A 19773-nucleotide genomic window follows, 5' to 3' on the forward strand; every position below is an offset into this window, starting at 1 on the left:
ACTACCACTACACTACCACAACACTACCACTACACTACAGCCACAACACTACCACTACACTACCACAACACTACCACAACACTGCCACAACACTACCACTACCACTACACTACCACTACACTACCACAACAACACTACCACTACACTACCACAACCACAACACTACCACAACACTATCACTACACTACCACTACACTACCACTACACTACCACAACACTAACACTAACACAACACTACCCCTACACTACCACTACACTACCACTACACTACCACTACACTACAGCCACTACACTACCACAACCACAACACTACCACTACACCACCACTACACTACCACTACATTACCACAACACTACCCCTACACTACCACAACACAACACTACCACTTCCACTACACTACAGCCACAACATTACAACACTACCACTACACTACCACTACACCACCACAACACTACCACTACACCACCACTACACTACCACTACACTACCACAACACTACCACAACACAACACTACCACAACACTACCACAACACTACCACAACACTACCACAACACTGCCACAACACTACCACTACCACTACCACTACACTGCCACAACACTACCACTACCACAACACTACCACTACCACTACCACTACAACTACCACAATGCCACAACACTACCACAACACTACCACTACACTACCGCAACACTACAACACTACCACAACACTACCACTACACTACCACAACCACAACCACAACACTACCACAACACTACCACTACACTACCACTACACTACCACAACACTAACACAACACTACCCCTACACTACCACTACACTACCACAACACTACCACTACACTACAGCCACTACACTACCACTACACTACCACAACCACAACACTACCACAACACTACCACTACACTACCACTGCACTACCACTACACTACCACAACCACAACACTACCACTACACTACCACAACACTACCACTACCACTACACTACCACTACACTACCACAACACTACCACTACCACTACCACAACACTACCACTACACTACCACTACACTACCACAACACTACAGCCACTACACTACCACTACACTACCACAACACTACCACAACACTATCACTACACTACCACAACCACAACACTACCACTACCACAACACTACCACCACACTACCACCACACTACCACAACACTACCACTACACTACCACTACACTACCACAACACTACCACAACACTACCACAACACTGCCACAACACTACCACAACACTGCCACTACACTACCACAACACTACCACTATACTACCACAACACTACCACAACACTACCACTCACTGCCAAAACACTACCACAACACTACAGCCACAACACTACCACAACACTACCACAACACTACCACAACACTACTACAACACTACTACAACACTACCACTACCACTACACTACCACTACACTACAGCCACAACACTACCACAACACTACAACACTACCACTACACTACCACAACACTACCACTACACTACAGCCACAACACTACCACAACACTACAACACTACCACTACACTACCACAACACTACCACTACACTACCACAACACCACCACAACACTATCACTACCACTACACTACCACAACACTACACTACCACAACACTACCACTACACCACCACTACACTACCACTACACTACCACTACACTACCACAACACTACCACTACACTACCACTACACTCCCACAACACTATAACACTACACTACCACAACACTACCAGAAACATGGCAGAGGTACACTAGTGAAGATCTCATCACACATCAACCCCAACAGGTTCAGTCCATGGTTCACAACAACCCCAACAGGTTCAGTCCATGGTTCACCTCCACCCCAACAGGTTCAGTCCATGGTTCACAACAACCCCAACAGGTTCAGTCCATGGTTCACCTCCAACCCAACAGGTTCAGTCCATAGTTCACAACAACCACAACAAGTTCAGTCCATGGTTCACAACAACCCCAACAGGTTCAGTCCATGGTTCACATCAACCCCAACAGGTTCAGTCCATGGTTCACAACAACCCCAACAGGTTCAGTCCATGGTTCACAACAACCCCAACAGGTTCAGTCCATGGTTCACAACAACCCCAACAGGTTCAGTCCATGGTTCACCTCCACCTCTTCCGGGTTAGGGTTTGGCCGGGGTATGGTACCTCGATGAACCTCTACTGCCACACATTGACTCTGTACCGGTACCCCCTGTATATAGCCTCCACATTGACTCGGTACCGGTACCCCCTGTATATAGCCTCCACATTGACTCGGTACCGGTACCCCCTGTATATAGCCTCGCTATTTTTATTTTATTTAGTTACTTAAACATTTTTCTTTTTTTACTTTCAGTTTATTTAAATTATATTTCTTGAACTGTCTTGTTGGTTAAGGGCTTGTAAGTCAGCATTTCACGATAAGTTCTACACCTGTTGTATTCAGCGCATGTGACAAAATGGAATTTGATTTGACGTGATTTGAAACTCACCTCCAGTAGTCGTTGATAGATAACTTCAGTAGATAAACCAGCTGAAGCCACATCGCAGTCTTCCATGTGAACCTGAAGGGGCCAAGGGTCATGTTCATTTGGGACTGTAGCGAAAAAAAACTGTTCCATTTCGGACAATTGTCTTACATTTCGTACCTTGTGAACACTAGAGTTTTTCTACCGGTCCCCTGCCTATTCCTCCAAATAGATTTAACCTACCAGTGTTTTTTTTATCTGTCCTGTTGTAGGCCACTATCTAACTTACATTCCATGTTTCTGGCTGCACCCCCGCCCCCTACCAGCAACCCCCTTTTCAACGTGTGCATGAGCGAGCGCATGAGTGATCCCACTCCCTCCCCCACTCCTTCTCCCACCCTCTCCACCTCCGAGCTAACTGAGCTGGCCGACACTCGGCCGGAGGGGCGAGGAGGGGAGGAGGAGTTGGAGGCTTTGGGGGATCTGGACGATGATATCTTTTTGGACGACCCGTTCTCGGAGCTCGATGATGATGATGATGATGATGAGGGAGAGCTGTGCCGAGGCGGCTCCAGCGAAGGCCTGGATCCCTTTTATGACCGCTCTCCGTTATTCAGTGTAGTGGGAAGGTTGGTGAGGTTTCAGGAGCATGCTGGGGGATGGAAACTAGCTCTTTCACACTGAGACACTCTGGGTCTTGCTCTGCTGCCCCAAGAGAACAATAGCAAACTAACTTGTGCACACACATGCACACAAGCACACACAACACCTACAAAATGCAAAACGAACACATGCACGGACGCACACACACACGTACACACCACAGGAAATGAGGAGTTAACAACAATATTATCACTGAATAGAGGTTCTGACGTTGTTAGGCAACCACACTACACACCTCCACGTTGACCTATCTTTGCTTTACCAAGTTGACATTTTCATGGTGTCTGGGAGGGCAGTCCATTATTTTGTAGAGGGGCAAGAGAACCTCGTCTGGAGGGAAGTCCAGTATTTTATAGAGGGGCAAAAGAACCTCGTCTGGAAGGGCAGTCCAGTATTTTGCAGAGGGGCAAGAGAACCTCGTCTGGAGGGCAGTCCAGTATTTTGCAGAGGGGAAAGAGAACCTCGTCTGGAAGGGCAGTCCAGTATTTTGCAGAGGGGCAAGAGAACCTCGTCTGGAAGGGCAGTCCAGTATTTTGCAGAGGGGCAAGAGAACCTCGTCTGGAGGGCAGTCCAGTATTTTGCAGAGGGGCAAGAGAACCTTGTCTGGAAGGGCAGTCCAGTATTTTGCAGAGGGGCAAGAGAACCTTGTCTGGAAGGGCAGTCCAGTATTTTGCAGAGGGGCAAGAGAACCTCGTCTGGAAGGGCAGTCTGGTATTTTGCAGAGGGGCAAGAGAACCTCGTCTGGAAGGGCAGTCCGGTATTTTGCAGAGGGGCAAGAGAACCTCGTCTGGAAGGGCAGTCCAGTATTTTGCAGAGGGGCAAGAGAACCTCGTCTAGAAGGGCAGTCCAGTATTTTGCAGAGGGACAAGAGAACCTCGTCTGGAAGGGCAGTCCAGTATTTTGCAGAGGGGCAAGAGAACCTCGTCTGGAAGGGCAGTCCAGTATTTTGCAGAGGGGCAAGAGAACCTCGTCTGGAAGGGCAGTCCAGTATTTTGCAGACGGGCAAGAGAACCCCGTCTGTAGCTGTAGCGTGAGAACATGTTAATGGGAGTGACACACTTTTGATTGGGTCCATCCAATACAGAGATCATCAACAAGACTAAATTACCCAAGGTCCCCTGCCTCTCGTTCAGTCCCCTTATAGTGTCACTCTACCAATGACTACAAAGCCCTGGGCTCAGCTCTTAGTCTCTGTCAGGTCTGGGGGATAGATGTCAGCGCTAACTACCTGCCACACCACCCTTTCATCAGAGACACTCCCTGCCTTTATAACTATATAAGTCCTCCCTTATAACTATATAAGTCCCTCCCTGACTGACTTAGAACTATATAAGTCACTCCCTGACTATAATTATATAAGTCCCTCCCTTATAACTATATAAGTCCCTCCCTGACTGACTTAGAACTCTATAAGTCCCTGCCTTGTAACTACAGTGGGGCAAAAAAGTATTTAGTCAGCCACCAACTGTGCAAGTTCTCCCACTTAAAAAGATGAGGCCTGTAATTTTCATCATAGATACACTTCAACTATGAAAGACAAAATGAGGAAAAAAAACCCAGAAAATCACATTGTAGGATTTTTAATGAATTTATCTGCAAATTATGGTGGAAAATAAGTATTTGGTCAATAACAAAAGTTTATCTCAATACTTTGTTATATACCTTTTGTTGGCAATGACAGAGGTCAAGCGTTTTCGGCAAGTGTTCACAAGGTTTTCACACACTGTTGCTGGTATTTTGGCCCATTCCTCCATGCTGATCTCCTCTAGAGCAGTGATGTTTCGGGGCTGTTGCTGGGCAACACAGACTTTCAACTCCCTCCAAAGATTTTCTATGGGGTTGAGATTTGGAGACTGGCTAGGCCACTCCAGGACCTTGGACGAAGCCACTCCTTCGTTGCCCGGGCGGTGTGTTTGAGATCATTGTCATGCTGAAAGACCCAGCCGCGTTTCATCTTCAAAATCTCACGATACTTGGCCCCATTCATTTTTCCTTTACACGGATCAGTCGTGCTGGTCCCTTTGCAGAAAAACAGTCCCAAAGCATGATGTTTCCACCCCCATGCTTCACAGTAGGGATGGTATTCTTTGGATGCAACTCAGCATACTTTGTCCTCCAAACACGACGAGTTGAGTTTTTACCAAAAAGTTATATTTTGGTTTCATCTGACCATACGACATTCTCCCAATCTTCTTCTGGATCATCCAAATGCTCTCTAGCAAACTTCAGACGGGCTTGGACATGTACTGGCTTAAGCAGGGGGACACGTCTGGCACTGCATGATTTGAGTCCCTAGCGGCGGTGTGTTACTGATGGTAGGCTTTGTTACTTTGGTCCCAGCTCTCTGCAGGTCATTCACTAGGTCCCGCCGTGTGGTTCTGGGATTTTTGCTCACCGTTCTTGTGATCATTTTGACCCCACGGGGTGAGATCTTGCGTGGAGCCCCAGATCGAGGGAGATTATCAGTGGTCTTGTATGTCTTCCATTTCCCAATAATTGCTCCCACAGTTGATTTCTTCAAACCAAGCTGCTTACCTATTGCAGATTCAGTCTTCCCAGCCTGCTGCAGGTCTACAATTTTGTTTCTGGTGTCTTTTGACAGCTCTTTGGTCTTGGCCATAGTGGAGTTTGGAGTGTGACTGTTTGAGGTTGTGGACAGGTGTCTTTTATACTGATAACAAGTTCAAACAGGTGCCATTAATACAGGTAACAAGTGGAGGACAGAGGAGCCTCTTAAAGAAGAAGTTACATGTCTGTGAGAGCCAGAAATCTTGCTTGTTTGTAGGTGACCAAATACTTATTTTCCATAATTTGCAAATACATTCATTAAAAATCCTACAATGTGATTTTCTGGATTTTTTTCTCATTTTGTCTGTCATAGTTGAAGTGTACCTATGATGAAAATTACAGGCCTCTCTCATCTTTTTAAGTGGAAGAACTTGCACAATTGGTGGCTGACTAAATACTTCTTTGCCCCACTGTATATAAGACCCTCCCTGACTGACTTAGAACTCTATAAGTCCCTCCCTCCCTGACTATAACTATATAAGTCCCTCTCTGACTATAACTATATAAGTCCCTCCCTGACTATAACTATATAAGACCCTCCCTGACTATAACTATATAAGACCCTCCCTGACTATAACTATATAAGTCCCTCTCTGACTATAACGATATAAGTCCCTCCCTTATGACTATATAAGTCCCTCCAGACTATAACTATATAAGTCCCTCCCTTATAACTATATAAGTCCCTCCCTTATAACTATATAAGTCCCTCCCTTATAACTATGTAAGTCCCTCCCTGACTATAACTATATAAGTCCCTCCCTGACTATAACTATATAAGTCCCTCCCTGACTATAACTATATAAGTCCCTCCCTTATAACTATATAAGTCCCTCCCTGACTATAACTATATAAGTCCCTCCCTTATAACTATATAAGTCCCTCCCTTATAACTATATAAGTCCCTCCCTTATAACTATATAAGTCCCTCCCTGACTATAACTATATAAGTCCCTCTCTGACTATAACTATATAAGTCCCTCCCTGACTATAACTATATAAGACCCTCTCTGACTATAACCATATAAGTCCCTCCCTTATAACTATATAAGTCCCTCCCTTATAACTATATAAGTCCCTCCCTGACTATAACTATATAAGTCCCTCCCTTATAACTATATAAGTCCCTCCCTTATAACTATATAAGTCCCTCCCTTATAACTATATAAGTCCCTCCCTTATAACTATATAAGTCCCTCCCTGACTATAACTATATAAGTCCCTCCCTTATAACTATATAAGACCCTCCCAGACTATAACTATATAAGTCCCTCCCTGACTATAACTATATAAGTCCCTCCAGACTACAACTATATACGTCCCTCCCTGACTATAACTATATAAGACCGTCCCTTATAACTATATAAGTCCCTCCCTGACTATAACTATATAAGTCCCTCCCTGACTATAACTATATAAGTCCCTCCCTTATAACTATATAAGTCCCTCCCTGACTATAACTATATAAGTCCCTTCCTTATAACTATATAAGTCCCTCCCTTATAACTATGTAAGTCCCTCCCTGACTATAACTATATAAGACCATCCCTGACTATAACTATATAAGTCCCTCCAGACTACAACTATATACGTCCCTCCCTGACTATAACTATATAAGACCGTCCCTTATAACTATATAAGTCCCTCCCTGACTATAACTATATAAGTCCCTCCCTTATAACTATATAAGTCCCTCCCTTATAACTATATAAGTGCCTCCCTGACTATAACTATATAAGTCCCTCCCTGACTATAACTATATAAGACCCTCCCAGACTATAACTATATAAGTCCCTCCCTGACTATAACTATATAAGTCCCTCCAGACTACAACTATATACGTCCCTCCCTGACTATAACTATATAAGACCGTCCCTTATAACTATATAAGTCCCTCCCTGACTATAACTATATAAGTCCCTCCCTTATAACTATATAAGTCCCTCCCTTATAACTATGTAAGTCCCTCCCTGACTATAACTATATAAGACCATCCCTGACTATAACTATATAAGTCCCTCCAGACTACAACTATATACGTCCCTCCCTGACTATAACTATATAAGACCGTCCCTTATAACTATATAAGTCCCTCCCTGACTATAACTATATAAGTCCCTCCCTTATAACTATATAAGTCCCTCCCTTATAACTATATAAGTGCCTCCCTGACTATAACTATATAAGTCCCTCCCTGACTATAACTATATAAGACCCTCCCAGACTATAACTATATAAGTCCCTCCCTGACTATAACTATATAAGTCCCTCCAGACTACAACTATATACGTCCCTCCCTGACTATAACTATATAAGACCGTCCCTTATAACTATATAAGTCCCTCCCTGACTATAACTATATAAGTCCCTCCCTGACTATAACTATATAAGTCCCTCCCTTATAACTATATAAGTCCCTCCCTTATAACTATATAAGTCCCTCCCTTGTAACTATATAAGTCCCTCCCAGACTATAACTATATAAGTCCCTCCCTTGTAACTATATAAGTCCCTCCCAGACTATAACTATATAAGTCCCTCCCTGACTTAAAACTATAGCTCTTAAATGCTCGCTATTAGCTTCAGACAGCATGCTAGCTGTTAGCTTCAGACAGCATGCTAGCTGTTAGCTTCAGACAGCATGCTAGCTGTTAACTTCAGACAGCATGCTAGCTGTTAGCTTCAGACAGCATGCTCGCTGTTAACTTCAGACAGCATGCTAGCTGAGATATCAAGTTATGATGCAACCTGTGTTTGATCCGGACTATTTTCTCACCTGCAGCGAAGCGCACCACAGTACGAATTGAATCCGACTGAGACCACCACCCTTTTAGAGAAAACCACATGTGTTGTTTAGTGTGGATAGACTTCACACCAGTCCAAGCGAACCCAACTAAGTGGGTAAGTTAGTTCAGAAAAAAACGCACCAAACCATTTGGGTGTGAATGCCACTTTAGACTTAGTTCCTATGAGCTCCGAGGTAGATTCTACCAGGTCACTACCAGCTCCCTACCAGCTCCCAACAGATCCCTACCAGCTCCCTACCAGCTCCCTACCAGATCCCAACCATCTCCCTAAAAGCTCCCTACCAGCTCCCTATAAGCTCCCTACCAGGTCCTTGGAAGCTCCCTACCAGCTCCCTATAAGCTCCCTACCAGGTCCTTGGAAGCTCCCTACCATCTCCCTAAAAGCTCCCTTCCAGCTTCCTACCAGCTCCCTACCAGCTCCTTACCAGCTACTTACCAGCTACTTAGAAGCTCCCTACCATCTCCCTAAAAGCTCCCTTCCAGCTTCCTACCAGCTCCCTACCAGGTCCTTGGAAGCTCCCTACCATCTCCCTAAAAGCTCCCTTCCAGCTTCCTACCAGCTCCTTACCAGCTACTTAGAAGCTCCCTACCATCTCCCTAAAAGCTCCCTTCCAGCTTCCTACCAGCTCCTTACCAGCTACTTACCAGCTACTTAGAAGCTCCCTACCATCTCCCTAAAAGCTCCCTACCAGTCCCTAACATCTCCCTAACTGCTCCCTACATCTCCATACCAGCTCCTTAGAAGCTCCCTACCAGCTCCCTACCACCTACATACCAGCTCCTAAGAAGCTCCCTAGAAGCTCCCTACCAGCTCCCTACCAGCTCCCTAGAAGCTCCCTACCAGCTCCCTACCAGGTACTTAGAAGCTCCCTACCATCTCCCTAAAAGCTCCCTTCCAGCTCCCTTCCAGCTCCGTACCAGCTCCCTACTAGCTCCCTACCACCTCCATACCGGCTCCTTAGAAGCTCCCTACCAGCTCCCTAGAAGCTCCCTTCCAGCTCCCTTCCACCTCCAAACCAGCTCCTAAGAATCTCCCTAGAAGCTCCCTAGAAGCTCCCTACCAGCTCCCTACCAGCTCCCTAGAAGCTCCCTACCAGCTCCCTAACAGCTCCCTAGAAGCTCCCTAGAAGCTCCCTACCAGCTCCCTATCAGCTCCCTAGAAGCCAAACTGCCCTTTCATGAATTACACAATCAGAGGCACTCCCTAAAAATTATAGCTGTTAGCACTCCAGCTCACGTTAATCTAGCTGCGTCAGACAGCACTCTTTGCCTCGGTTCTCGGAGAAATGTCATCATTGGTAACTACCAGCCACACTGTTATTTTCATGAATAAGGCTTCTTCTTTAACTATCATACGCCAAAGATGGAACGAATATCTAAATAAATTGGTAGACATTTTGGGGCTTTCATTCTTGTCTTTATCATTTTCATACTTTTGAATCTCATCAGAAATTACTTGTCTTGTGAACATTTACCTTATACTGTTTCTTACATTCACACCAGGGCTTGATCTAGGCTACACAGATCACATCAGGGCTTGATCTAGGCTACACAGATCACATCAGGGCTTGATCTAGGCTACACAGATCACATCAGGGCTTGATCTAGGCTACACAGATCACATCAGGGCTTGATCTAGGCTACACAGATCACACCAGGGCTTGATCTAGGCTACACAGATCACACCAGGGCTTGATCTAGGCTACACAGATCACAACAGGGCATGATCTAGGCTACACAGATCACAACAGGGCTTGATCTAGGCTACACAGATCACACCAGGGCTTGATCTAGGCTACACAGAAGGATGTGGTAGTGGCTTGACATCCTTCTTGATGATGACGCTGCACCTGTACACATTGGTGGATCCATCCATGGCTCCATGGTTCATTGGTGGATCCATCCATGGCTCATTGGTGGATCCAACCATGGCTCTATGGTTCATTGGTGGATCCATCCATGGCTCCATGGTTCATTGGTGGATCCATCCATGGCTCATTGGTGGATCCAACCATGGCTCTATGGTTCATTGGTGGATCCATCCATGGCTCCATGGTTCATTGGTGGATCCATCCATGGTTCCATGGTTCATTGGTGGATCCATCTATGACTCTATGGTTCATTGGTGGATCCATCCATGGCTCCATGGTTCATTGGTGGATCCATCCATGGCTCCATGGTTCATTGGTGGATCCATCCATGTCTCCATGGTTCATTGGTGGATCCATCCATGGCTCCATGGTTCATTGGTGGATCCATCCATGGCTCCATGGTTCATTGGTGGATCCATCCATGGCTCCATGGTTCATTGGTGGATCCATCCATGGCTCCATGGTTCATTGGTGGATCCATCCATGGCTCCATGGTTCATTGGTGGATCCATCCATGGCTCTATGGTTCATTGGTGGATCCATCCATGGCTCCATGGTTCATTGGTGGATCCATCCATGCCACTTTCACTTTAGTTGTAATCCAAGCAAAGTTGTTGCTCAACGAATGCTTGAGGTGTGTGTCTCACCTTATGGTATGTCTGAAAAGAAAAGAAAAATATATATATGTAAAAAAAAATTAATAAGGAGACCATCTTAAACACTAACATGTCTCATACATCGTCTGACATCTGTTTGTGCATTATGCAAACGGCAGCCACTTCATGGCTAGATGTCTTTGCCACATCATGAATGTTCTCTTGATGATAAGTAGAAACGAATCGTGAAACTGATTCAGGAAGACTCAATATCTCAATGATGAAAGAGCTGGTTTCTACTACAGCTGTCTCTTTTAGGCATGCCAGAGCACAATATTCTTTATTTTGACTTTTTTTTTGTTAAAATTTGACATGGGAATTGGCTCCCCTTCTCTTTGCACAAACCAGCACCTCTACTCCTCGTGGGAGAGGCGTATTTTGTGTTTATGGTGTCGTCCTTTTCCCCGTTGTAACACATTTCAAGCTGTTGGCTGTTGGTTCAAGCTTTTAGCCATGTTTCGTTTCTGCTCTATTTTTTTTATTTTTTTTTATTAATTTGAGTCAAGAAGGCCTTTTTCTTTTTGTCCCGAGCATGCCTTCTTTACACCTCACCAATCTAGTTGTTTGCCTACCCTTTTCTACCACTCCTTTACCCCTTAAATGTCTACCCGCCCCATTGGTTCTTGGGAAATGTGGTCCTCGACTGCAAGACAAAATTGTAGGCCTAAAGTATGTTACAGAGTATAAGAGCTAACCCTACATCCTGGTACAGAGTATAAGAGCTAACCCTACAGCCTGGTACAGAATATAAGAGCTAACCCTACATCCTGGTACAGATTGTAGGAGCTACGGTCTCTGATAAGAGAATGAAACTAAATATCCTCAAGATGATGTTCCCACATCTGCTTTAAATCTCAACAAATCTCTTGTGATGATAATTACCAACTTTCAGAGGGTCTGTCAGGACCCGGTAACGAACCCGGGGCCCCGGAGTGAGAAACAGTCACTTAACCAACTGAGCCACGAATAGTTGGCAGAACCCAGAAGATGAGGCAGACACAGCAGTACTTGAGACGGTGTATTTAATAAAGTAAAAAGTGAAGTCCTTCAGGAAAACATGTAACTCCACAACCTCAAAAGGAATTCCACATGAACAAAGGTAATCCTCCAAGACAAAAAGGTAAATCCACAAGGTGGTAGGTATAGCATAAAAAGCCTCAAAAGATACTCAAAAATAAATAAACAAGAACAAAAAACAGAATTCCACAAGAGCGTCCACTGGGATCAACAAGAGTACACAGAATACTAGGGCTGGGTGCTAACATACAAACACAGAGCAAAGAACTGAGGAAAACTAAGGGTTTAAATACAATCAGGGGAAACGAGGCACAGGTGCAAATAATAAATGGGGATCAAGGGAAAACAAAAGGTCAAAAAGCACAATGGGGGCATCTAGTGACCAAAAACCGGAACAACCCTGTGAATTCCATTCATCCAGTACAATTCCTGGGATTTGTAGTGGAACCCGGTCGAGTCCAAATGGACCCCAGGAAGGTAGGGGCGGTAGCGGATTGGCCCCACCCCAAAGCCGTTAAGGAAGTTCAGCGTTTCCTGGGCTTCACAAACTTTTGAGGCGTTTGAGTACTTGTCTGACATGCTTTGTGTGTTCTTGAAGGGCGATCGAAAAGATGAGGATGTCATCCAAGTAAACGAACAGAAATATGTTAAGCATATCCCTAAGCACATCGTTTATGAGCGCTTGGAACACCGCTGGGGCATTGGTCAGGCCGAAGGGCATCACCAAGTATTCATAGTGACCAGTAGGCATGTTGAAAGCGGTCTTCCACTCGTCACCAGGTCTGATCCGCACAAGATGGTATGCGTTCCGCAGGTCAAGCTTAGTGAAAACAACTGCTTCCTGGAGCAGCTCGAAGGCTGTGGCCATAAGGGGTAGCGGGTAACGGTTACGGACGGTTATGGCATTGAGTCCCCGGTAGTCGATGCAAGGACATAATCCACCGTCTTTCTTGGCCACAAAGAAAAACCCTGCTCCCGCCGGGGAGGTGGATGGACGCATGAGGCCTGCTTCCAGAGCGTCCTTGATGTAGGTATCCATAGCAGCTCGTTCGGGTGGAGATAGGGAAAAGATCCGACCCCTGGGGGCAAGTGCCCGGAAACAGGTCGATGGGGCAATCATAAGGTCTATGGGGTGGTAGCATGGTGGCCCTCTGTTTGCTAAACACCAGTTTGAGGTCATGGTAACACTCGGGAACTCGGGTCAGGTCGATGGATTCTAAAGACTCGGGAGTCGAACTCGGGGAATTCGGGAAAATACAAGTAGCTTGGCACGTAGGACCCCACTGCTTGATAGTGCCTACAGACCAGTCGATGTGAGGGTTATGGCTGTGAAGCCAGGGGTATCCAAGGACGAGAGGGAACTCGGAACAGGAGATCAAATGAAAGTTCATCATTCCTGGTGTTGAAACTGAAAGTCGCAAGGAGGTAGTGACATGAGTGACAAGTCCAGATCCCAAAGGGCTTCCATCCAATGTAGTAACCCTCATGGGGTCACTTAGAGGTTCAGAGGGAACGCCATTCTCCTTCGCCCAGACACCATCCATGAAGTTACCTGCGGCTCCAGAGTCTACCAAGGCTTGAAGGTGAAGCTTGTGGTTGTCCCAGGAGAGGGTGACTGGAATGAGCAGACGGGAGTTGGACGGATGGGAGGAGGTTATGTTTCCCGTTACAGTTCCCCGGTCTGTACGGGACAGAGCGTTCCCTGGAGCCCGGGACACGTGGAACGGAAATGGCCCGGTTTGCCGCAATATAGACAGCGTCGCTCCTCATCCGGCGGTCTCTCTCAGCGTGGGAGATGCGTCCAATCTGCATGGGTTCCGGTGGAGCCAGCGAGGATAAAGGTGGGGACTCGGAGCTGGGACTGATAGGGGCTAGAGGTCTACGGTTGAGTTCTCTCTCTCTCAGACGCTGGTCAATGAGTGAGGCCAACTTGATCAGGGACTCGAGATTGTCCGGTGGTTCCCGAGTGGCCAGTTCATCTTGGATAGTGTCGGAAAGGCCTTTCAGAAAGCACACCGTGAGCGCCTGCTGCCACCGTGCGGAACTGGATGGCATAGTCCGTCACGCTGCGCCGACCTTGGTGGAGAGTCAGGAGCTGTTTGGCTGAGTCAGAACCACTGCTTGGGCCTTGAAACACTCGTTTGAATTCCTCAGCAAAGGCAGAGTAGCTGGCACAGCAGGAACTATGGGCATCCCACACAGCAGTAGCCCAGGCCAGGGCTTTTTCCGACAGCAGGGTGATGATATATGCGATCTTAGACCGGTCGGTGGGAAACCCACGAGGGTTGCAGCTCGAAGGAGAGAGAACATTGGGTGAGAAACCCTTTACAAGCACTAGGATCACCTGAGAACCGTTGGGGAGGTGGAAGACGAGGTTCAGCCAGGGGTTAACTGCCATGGGTACGTGAATCTGAGTTACTGGGGCGGGAACTGTTGCCGGGGTAAGTCAATCAGATATCTGCTTTATGGAAGTCAGCATCTCCGACAGAAGATGAGAATGTCTAGCCATTAAGGCCTCTTGCTGAACCAGGGCGGCTTCGTGGCGTTGGACAGTCTCCTGGTGGTGGGACAGCATGGCAACAAGGCTCTGTGTTTCTGTCAGGACCCGGTTGCGAACCCAGGTCTCCGGGAGTGAGAAACAGTCACTTAACCAACTGAGCCACAGAATAGTCGGCAGAACCCAGAAGATGAGGCAGACACAGCAGTAAAAAAGGAATTCCACAAGAACAAAGGTAATCCTCCAAGACAAAAATAAATCCACAAGGTGGTAGGTATAGCATAAAAAGCCTCAAAGATACTCAAAAACAAGAACAAAAAAACAGAATTCCACAAGAGCGTCCACCGGGATCAACAAGAGTACACAGAATACTAGGGCTGGGTGCTAACATACAAACACAGAGCAAAGAACTGAGGAAAACTAAGGGTTTAAATACAATCAGGGGAAAACGAGGCACAGGTGCAAATAATAATGGGGATCAAGGGAAAACAAAGGTCAAAAAGCACAATGGGGGCATCTAGTGACCAAAAACCGGAACAACCCTGGCCAAATCCTGACAGAATCCCCCCTAGGAACGGCTCCTGACGTTCCTACCAGCTCTCTCAGGGTGGAGGGCCCTGAACTGACGAATGAGGTCAGGGTCCAGGATGTCTTTGGCAGGAACCCAGAGCGCTCCTCGGGACCGTAGCCTTCCCAGTCCACCAGATACTGCCAGGACCGCTGCACCCGGCGGGAATCCAGTATCCGATGGACGGTATAAGCCGGCTGGCCTCCAATGACACGAGGCGGAGGGGGAGGTCTGTCTGCCGGGACAAGGGGGAGAAAAAAACAGGTTTTAACAAGGAAATGTGAAATGTGGATAATCTTAAGGGATCTGGGTAAGTGTAGGCGATAAGAAACTGGGTTAACTCTCCTGGCAACCTTGAAGGGACCGATGTATTTTTGGGACAGCTTGCGAGACTCCACCCGTAGTGGTAAGTCTCTTGTGGAGAGCCAGACTCTCTGGCCGGGGCGCAGGGTAGGCCCGGGACGGCGACGCCTGTTGGCTTGTTGTTGGTACCTCTGTGAGGAACGCATAAGATTAAGACGGGTCTTCCTCCACATAAGCCGACAGCGTCTGACGAACTTCAAGGCTGAAGGCACTCTGACTTCTGCCTCCTGGTCCGAGAACAATGGAGGAGCATAGCCAAACCCCGACACTGTGCGGGGACATACCAGTGGAGGAGGAGCGCAAGGTGTTGTGCGCGTATTCGGCCCAAACAATAAAGGATGACCATGTGGACGGAGTTGTCACGAGTCATACATCGGAGGGTGGTTTCCAGCTCTTGATTCATCCTCTCTGTTTGGCCGTTGGACTCCGGATGGTACCCTGAAGATAGACTGGCAGAAGCCCCATGGTTGGCAGAAGGCCTTCCAAAACCTTGAGGCGAACTGGGGACCTCTGTCAGAAACCATATCTTGAGGAATGCCGAACTCGGAACACATGATTAATTACCAACTCAGCCGTTTCCTTGGCAGAAGGTAACTTAGTCAGAGGGACGAACCTGGCCGCCTTGAAAACCTGTCGATTATGACTAGGATAGTAGTATTGCCATGGGATGGAGGAAGTCCAGTAATAAAGTCCAATGAGATATGGGACCAGGGTCTGTGGGGAACAGGTAAAGGGTGAAGGAGTCCTTGAGGGCGGAGGTGAGAAGATTTGCCCTGGCAGCACACGGGACAGGCATTGACGAAAGTGGCAACGTCTTCTCTTATGGTAGGCCACCAGAACTTACGCTGATGAACTCCAAGGTGCGACCTACACCCGGGTGACAGGTGAGGCGGAGAGGAGTGCCCCCACAGGACCTGAGTCCTCACTGCCTTGGGGACAAACAACCGATTGGCAGGACCTCCTTTCGGGTCCGGTTCGCTAGCTTGGAGCACGTCTCACGGTATCCTCAACTTGCCACGAGATCGGAGCCACAATCTTAGCAGCAGGAAGGACAGGCATGTCCGTGTCATCTCGAATGGCAGGAGCGTAGACTGGACAGGGCATCCGGTTTGAGACTCTGGGGCCGATGGTGAGGATAAACTGGAATCGATTGAAGAAAAGAGACCATCTAGCTTGTCTAGAGTTCAACCGCAACAGCCTGCTGGATATACTCCAGATTTTTGTGGTCCGTAAGCACTTGAAACGGGTGAGAAGCCCCCTCGAGCCAGTGTCTCCATTCCTTCAATGCCATCTTAACCGCTAGGGAGTTCACGATCCCCCACATCAGAAGTTCCTCTCAGTCGGGGTAAGCCGGTGTGAGAAGAAAGCGCACGGATGAAGCTTCTTGTCTTCACCCCTCTGAGACAGGACAGCTCCAACACCAACCTCTGATGCGTCTACCTCCACCACAAATGGTTCATCCGTAGTCGGTAGTATCAGGATGGGAGCAGAGAGGACGCGCTGCTTGAGTCCTTGGAAGGCCGTCTCAGCTTCTCTTCCCCACAAAAACCTTGCATTGCCACCCTTGGTTAAAGCTGAGAGAGGGGCTGCCACCAAGCTGAAGTTCTTGATGAACTTGCGGTAAAAGTTTGTCGAAGCCCAGGAAACGCTGAACTTCCTTAACAGATTTGGGGTGGGCCAATCCGCTACCGCCCCTACCTTCCATTTGGACCTCGACCGGGTTCCACTAAAAATCCCAGGAATTGTACTAGGGATGAAATGGAATTCACATTTTTTTCCGGCTTAACGTACAGATGGCTGTCTAGGAGGCGTTGAGTACTTGTCTGACATGCTTTGTGTGTTCTTGAAGGGACTCAAAAAGATGAGGATGTCATCCAAATAAACTAACACAAATATGTTGGGCATATCCCTAAGCACACCGTTTATGAGCGCTTGGAACACCGCTGAGGCGTTGGTCAGGCCGAAGGGCATCACCAAGTATTCATAGTGACCAGTAGGCGTGTTGAAAGCGGTCTTCCACTACCAGGTCTGATCCGCACAAGATGGTATGCCCGCAGGTCAAGCGTAGTGAAAACAACTGCTTCCTGGAGCAGCTTTCAAGGCTGTGGCCATAAGGGGTAGCGGGTAACCTGTTACGGACGGTTATGGCATTGAGTCCCCAGTAGTCGATGCAAGGACGTAATCCACCGTCTTTTTGGCCACAAAGAAACCCTGCTCCCGCTCGGGGAGGTGGATGGACGCATGAGGCCTGCTTCCAGGCGTCAGCGATGAGGTATCCATAGCAGCTCGTTCGGGTGGAGATAGGGAAAAGATCCGCCCCTGGGGGCAAGTGCCCGGAAACAGGTTGATGGGGCAATCATAAGGTCTATGGGGTGGTAGCATGGTGGCCCTCTGTTTGCTAAACACCAGTTTGACGTCATGGTAACACTCGGTCAGGGTCGGTCGATGGATTCTAAAGACTCGGGAGTAAAACTCGGGGAATTCGGGGAAAATACAAGTAGCTTGGCACGTAGGACCCCACTGCTTGATAGTGCCCACAGACCAGTCGATGAGGGTTATGGCTGTGAAGCCAGGGGTATCCAAGGACGAAGGGAACTCCGGAACAGGAGATCAAATGAAAAGTTCATCTATTCTGGTGTTGTGAAACTGAAATGCAAGGAGGTAGTGACATGAGTGACAAGTCCAGATCCCAAAGGGCTTCCATCCAATGTAGTAACCCTCATGGGGTCACTTAGAGGTTCAGAGGGAACGCCATTCTCCTTCGCCAGACACCATCCATGAAGTTACAAAACTCCAGAGTCTACCAAGGCTTGAAGGTGAAGCTTGTGGTTGTCCCAGGAGAGGGTGACTGGAATGGGAGCAGGACGGATGGGAGGAGGTTATGTTTCCCGTTACAGTTCCCCCCGGTCTGCAATACGCACAGAGCGGCTTCCCTGGAGCCGACACGGAATGGCCAGGTTTGCCCCGCCATATAGACAGCATCCTCATCCGGCGGTCTCTCTCAGCCTGGGAGATGCCGTCCAATCTGCATGGGTTCCGGTGGAGCCAGCGCGGATAAAGGTGGGGACTCAGAGCTGGGACTGATAGGGGCTAGAGGTCTACGGTTGAGTTCTCTCTCTCAGACGCTGGTCAATACGTGAGGCCAACTTGATCAGGACTCGAGATTGTCCGGTGGTTCCCGAAAGTGGCCAGTTAATCTTGGATAGTGTCGGAAAGGCCTTTCAGAAAGCACACCGTGAGCGCCCTCGTTGTTCCAGCCTCACTGCTGCCACGTGCGGAACTGGATGGCATAGTCCGTCACGCTGCGCCACCTTGGTGGAGTCAGGAGCTGTTTGGCTGAGTCAGGACCACTGCTTGGGCCTTGAAACACTCGTTTGCATTCCTCAGCAAAGGCAGAGAAGCTGGCACAGCAGGAACTATGGGCATCCCACACAGCAGTAGCCCAGGCCAGGGCTTTTTCCCCTACAGCAGGGTGATGATGAGGCGATCTTAGACCGTCGGTGGGAAACGACGAGGGTTGCAGCTCGAAGGAGAGAGAACATTGGGTGAGAAACCCCTTTACAAGCACTAGGATCACCTGAGAACCGTTGGGGAGGTGGAAGACGAGGTTCAGCCAGGGGGTTAACTGCCATGGGTACGTGAATCTCGAGGTACTGGGACGGGAACTGCTGCTGGGTAAGTCGATCAGATATCTGCTTTATGGAAGTCAGCATCTCCGACAGAAGATGAGAAATGTCTAGCCATTAAGGTCTCTTGGCTGAACCAGGGCGGCTTCGTGGCGTTGGACAGTCTCCTGGTGGTGGGACAGCATGGCAACAAGGTCCTGGGAACTGGCTGCCTCTGGGTTCATTTTTGGCTCTGTGTTTCTGTCAGGACCCGGTTACTGAACCCGGGTCTCCGGAGTGAGAAACAGTCACTTAACCAACTGAGCCACGAATAGTCAGCAGAACCCAGAAGATGAGGCAGACACAGCAGTACTTGAGACGGTGTATTTAATAAAGTAAAAAGTGAAGTCCTTCAGGAAAACATGTAACTCCACAACCTCAAAAGAATTCCACAAGAACAAAGGTAATCCTCCAAGACAAAAGGTAAATCCACAAGGTGGTATAAGCATAAAAAGCCTCAAAAGATACTCAAAAATAAATAAACAAGAACAAAAACAGAATTCCACAAGAGCGTCCACCGGGATCAACAAGAGTTCACAGAATACTAGGGCTGGGTGCTAACATACAAACACAGAGCAAAGAACTGAGGGAAACT

At 47.7% G+C, this 19773-nt stretch overlaps 1 protein-coding gene across 8 annotated transcripts in view; it reads left to right on the forward strand.

Annotated features, from left to right (window-relative positions):
• The window catches only part of LOC135524802 (kinesin-like protein KIF1A), a 183425-nt gene that overhangs the window by 107259 nt on the left and 56393 nt on the right, over nucleotides 1-19773 (forward strand). The window contains exon 25 of one of the 8 annotated variants that reach the window (XM_064952638.1): nucleotides 2830-3132. The exons of the other annotated variants lie outside the window; for them this stretch is intronic. Coding sequence (XP_064808710.1) covers nucleotides 2830-3132 — 303 coding nt within the window. The remainder of the gene's footprint in view (nucleotides 1-2829; nucleotides 3133-19773) is intronic. 8 annotated transcript variants of the gene reach the window in all.

Source organism: Oncorhynchus masou, chromosome 31 (assembly GCF_036934945.1).
Source record: "Oncorhynchus masou masou isolate Uvic2021 chromosome 31, UVic_Omas_1.1, whole genome shotgun sequence".
Classification (NCBI taxonomy): Eukaryota; Metazoa; Chordata; class Actinopteri; order Salmoniformes; family Salmonidae; genus Oncorhynchus; species Oncorhynchus masou.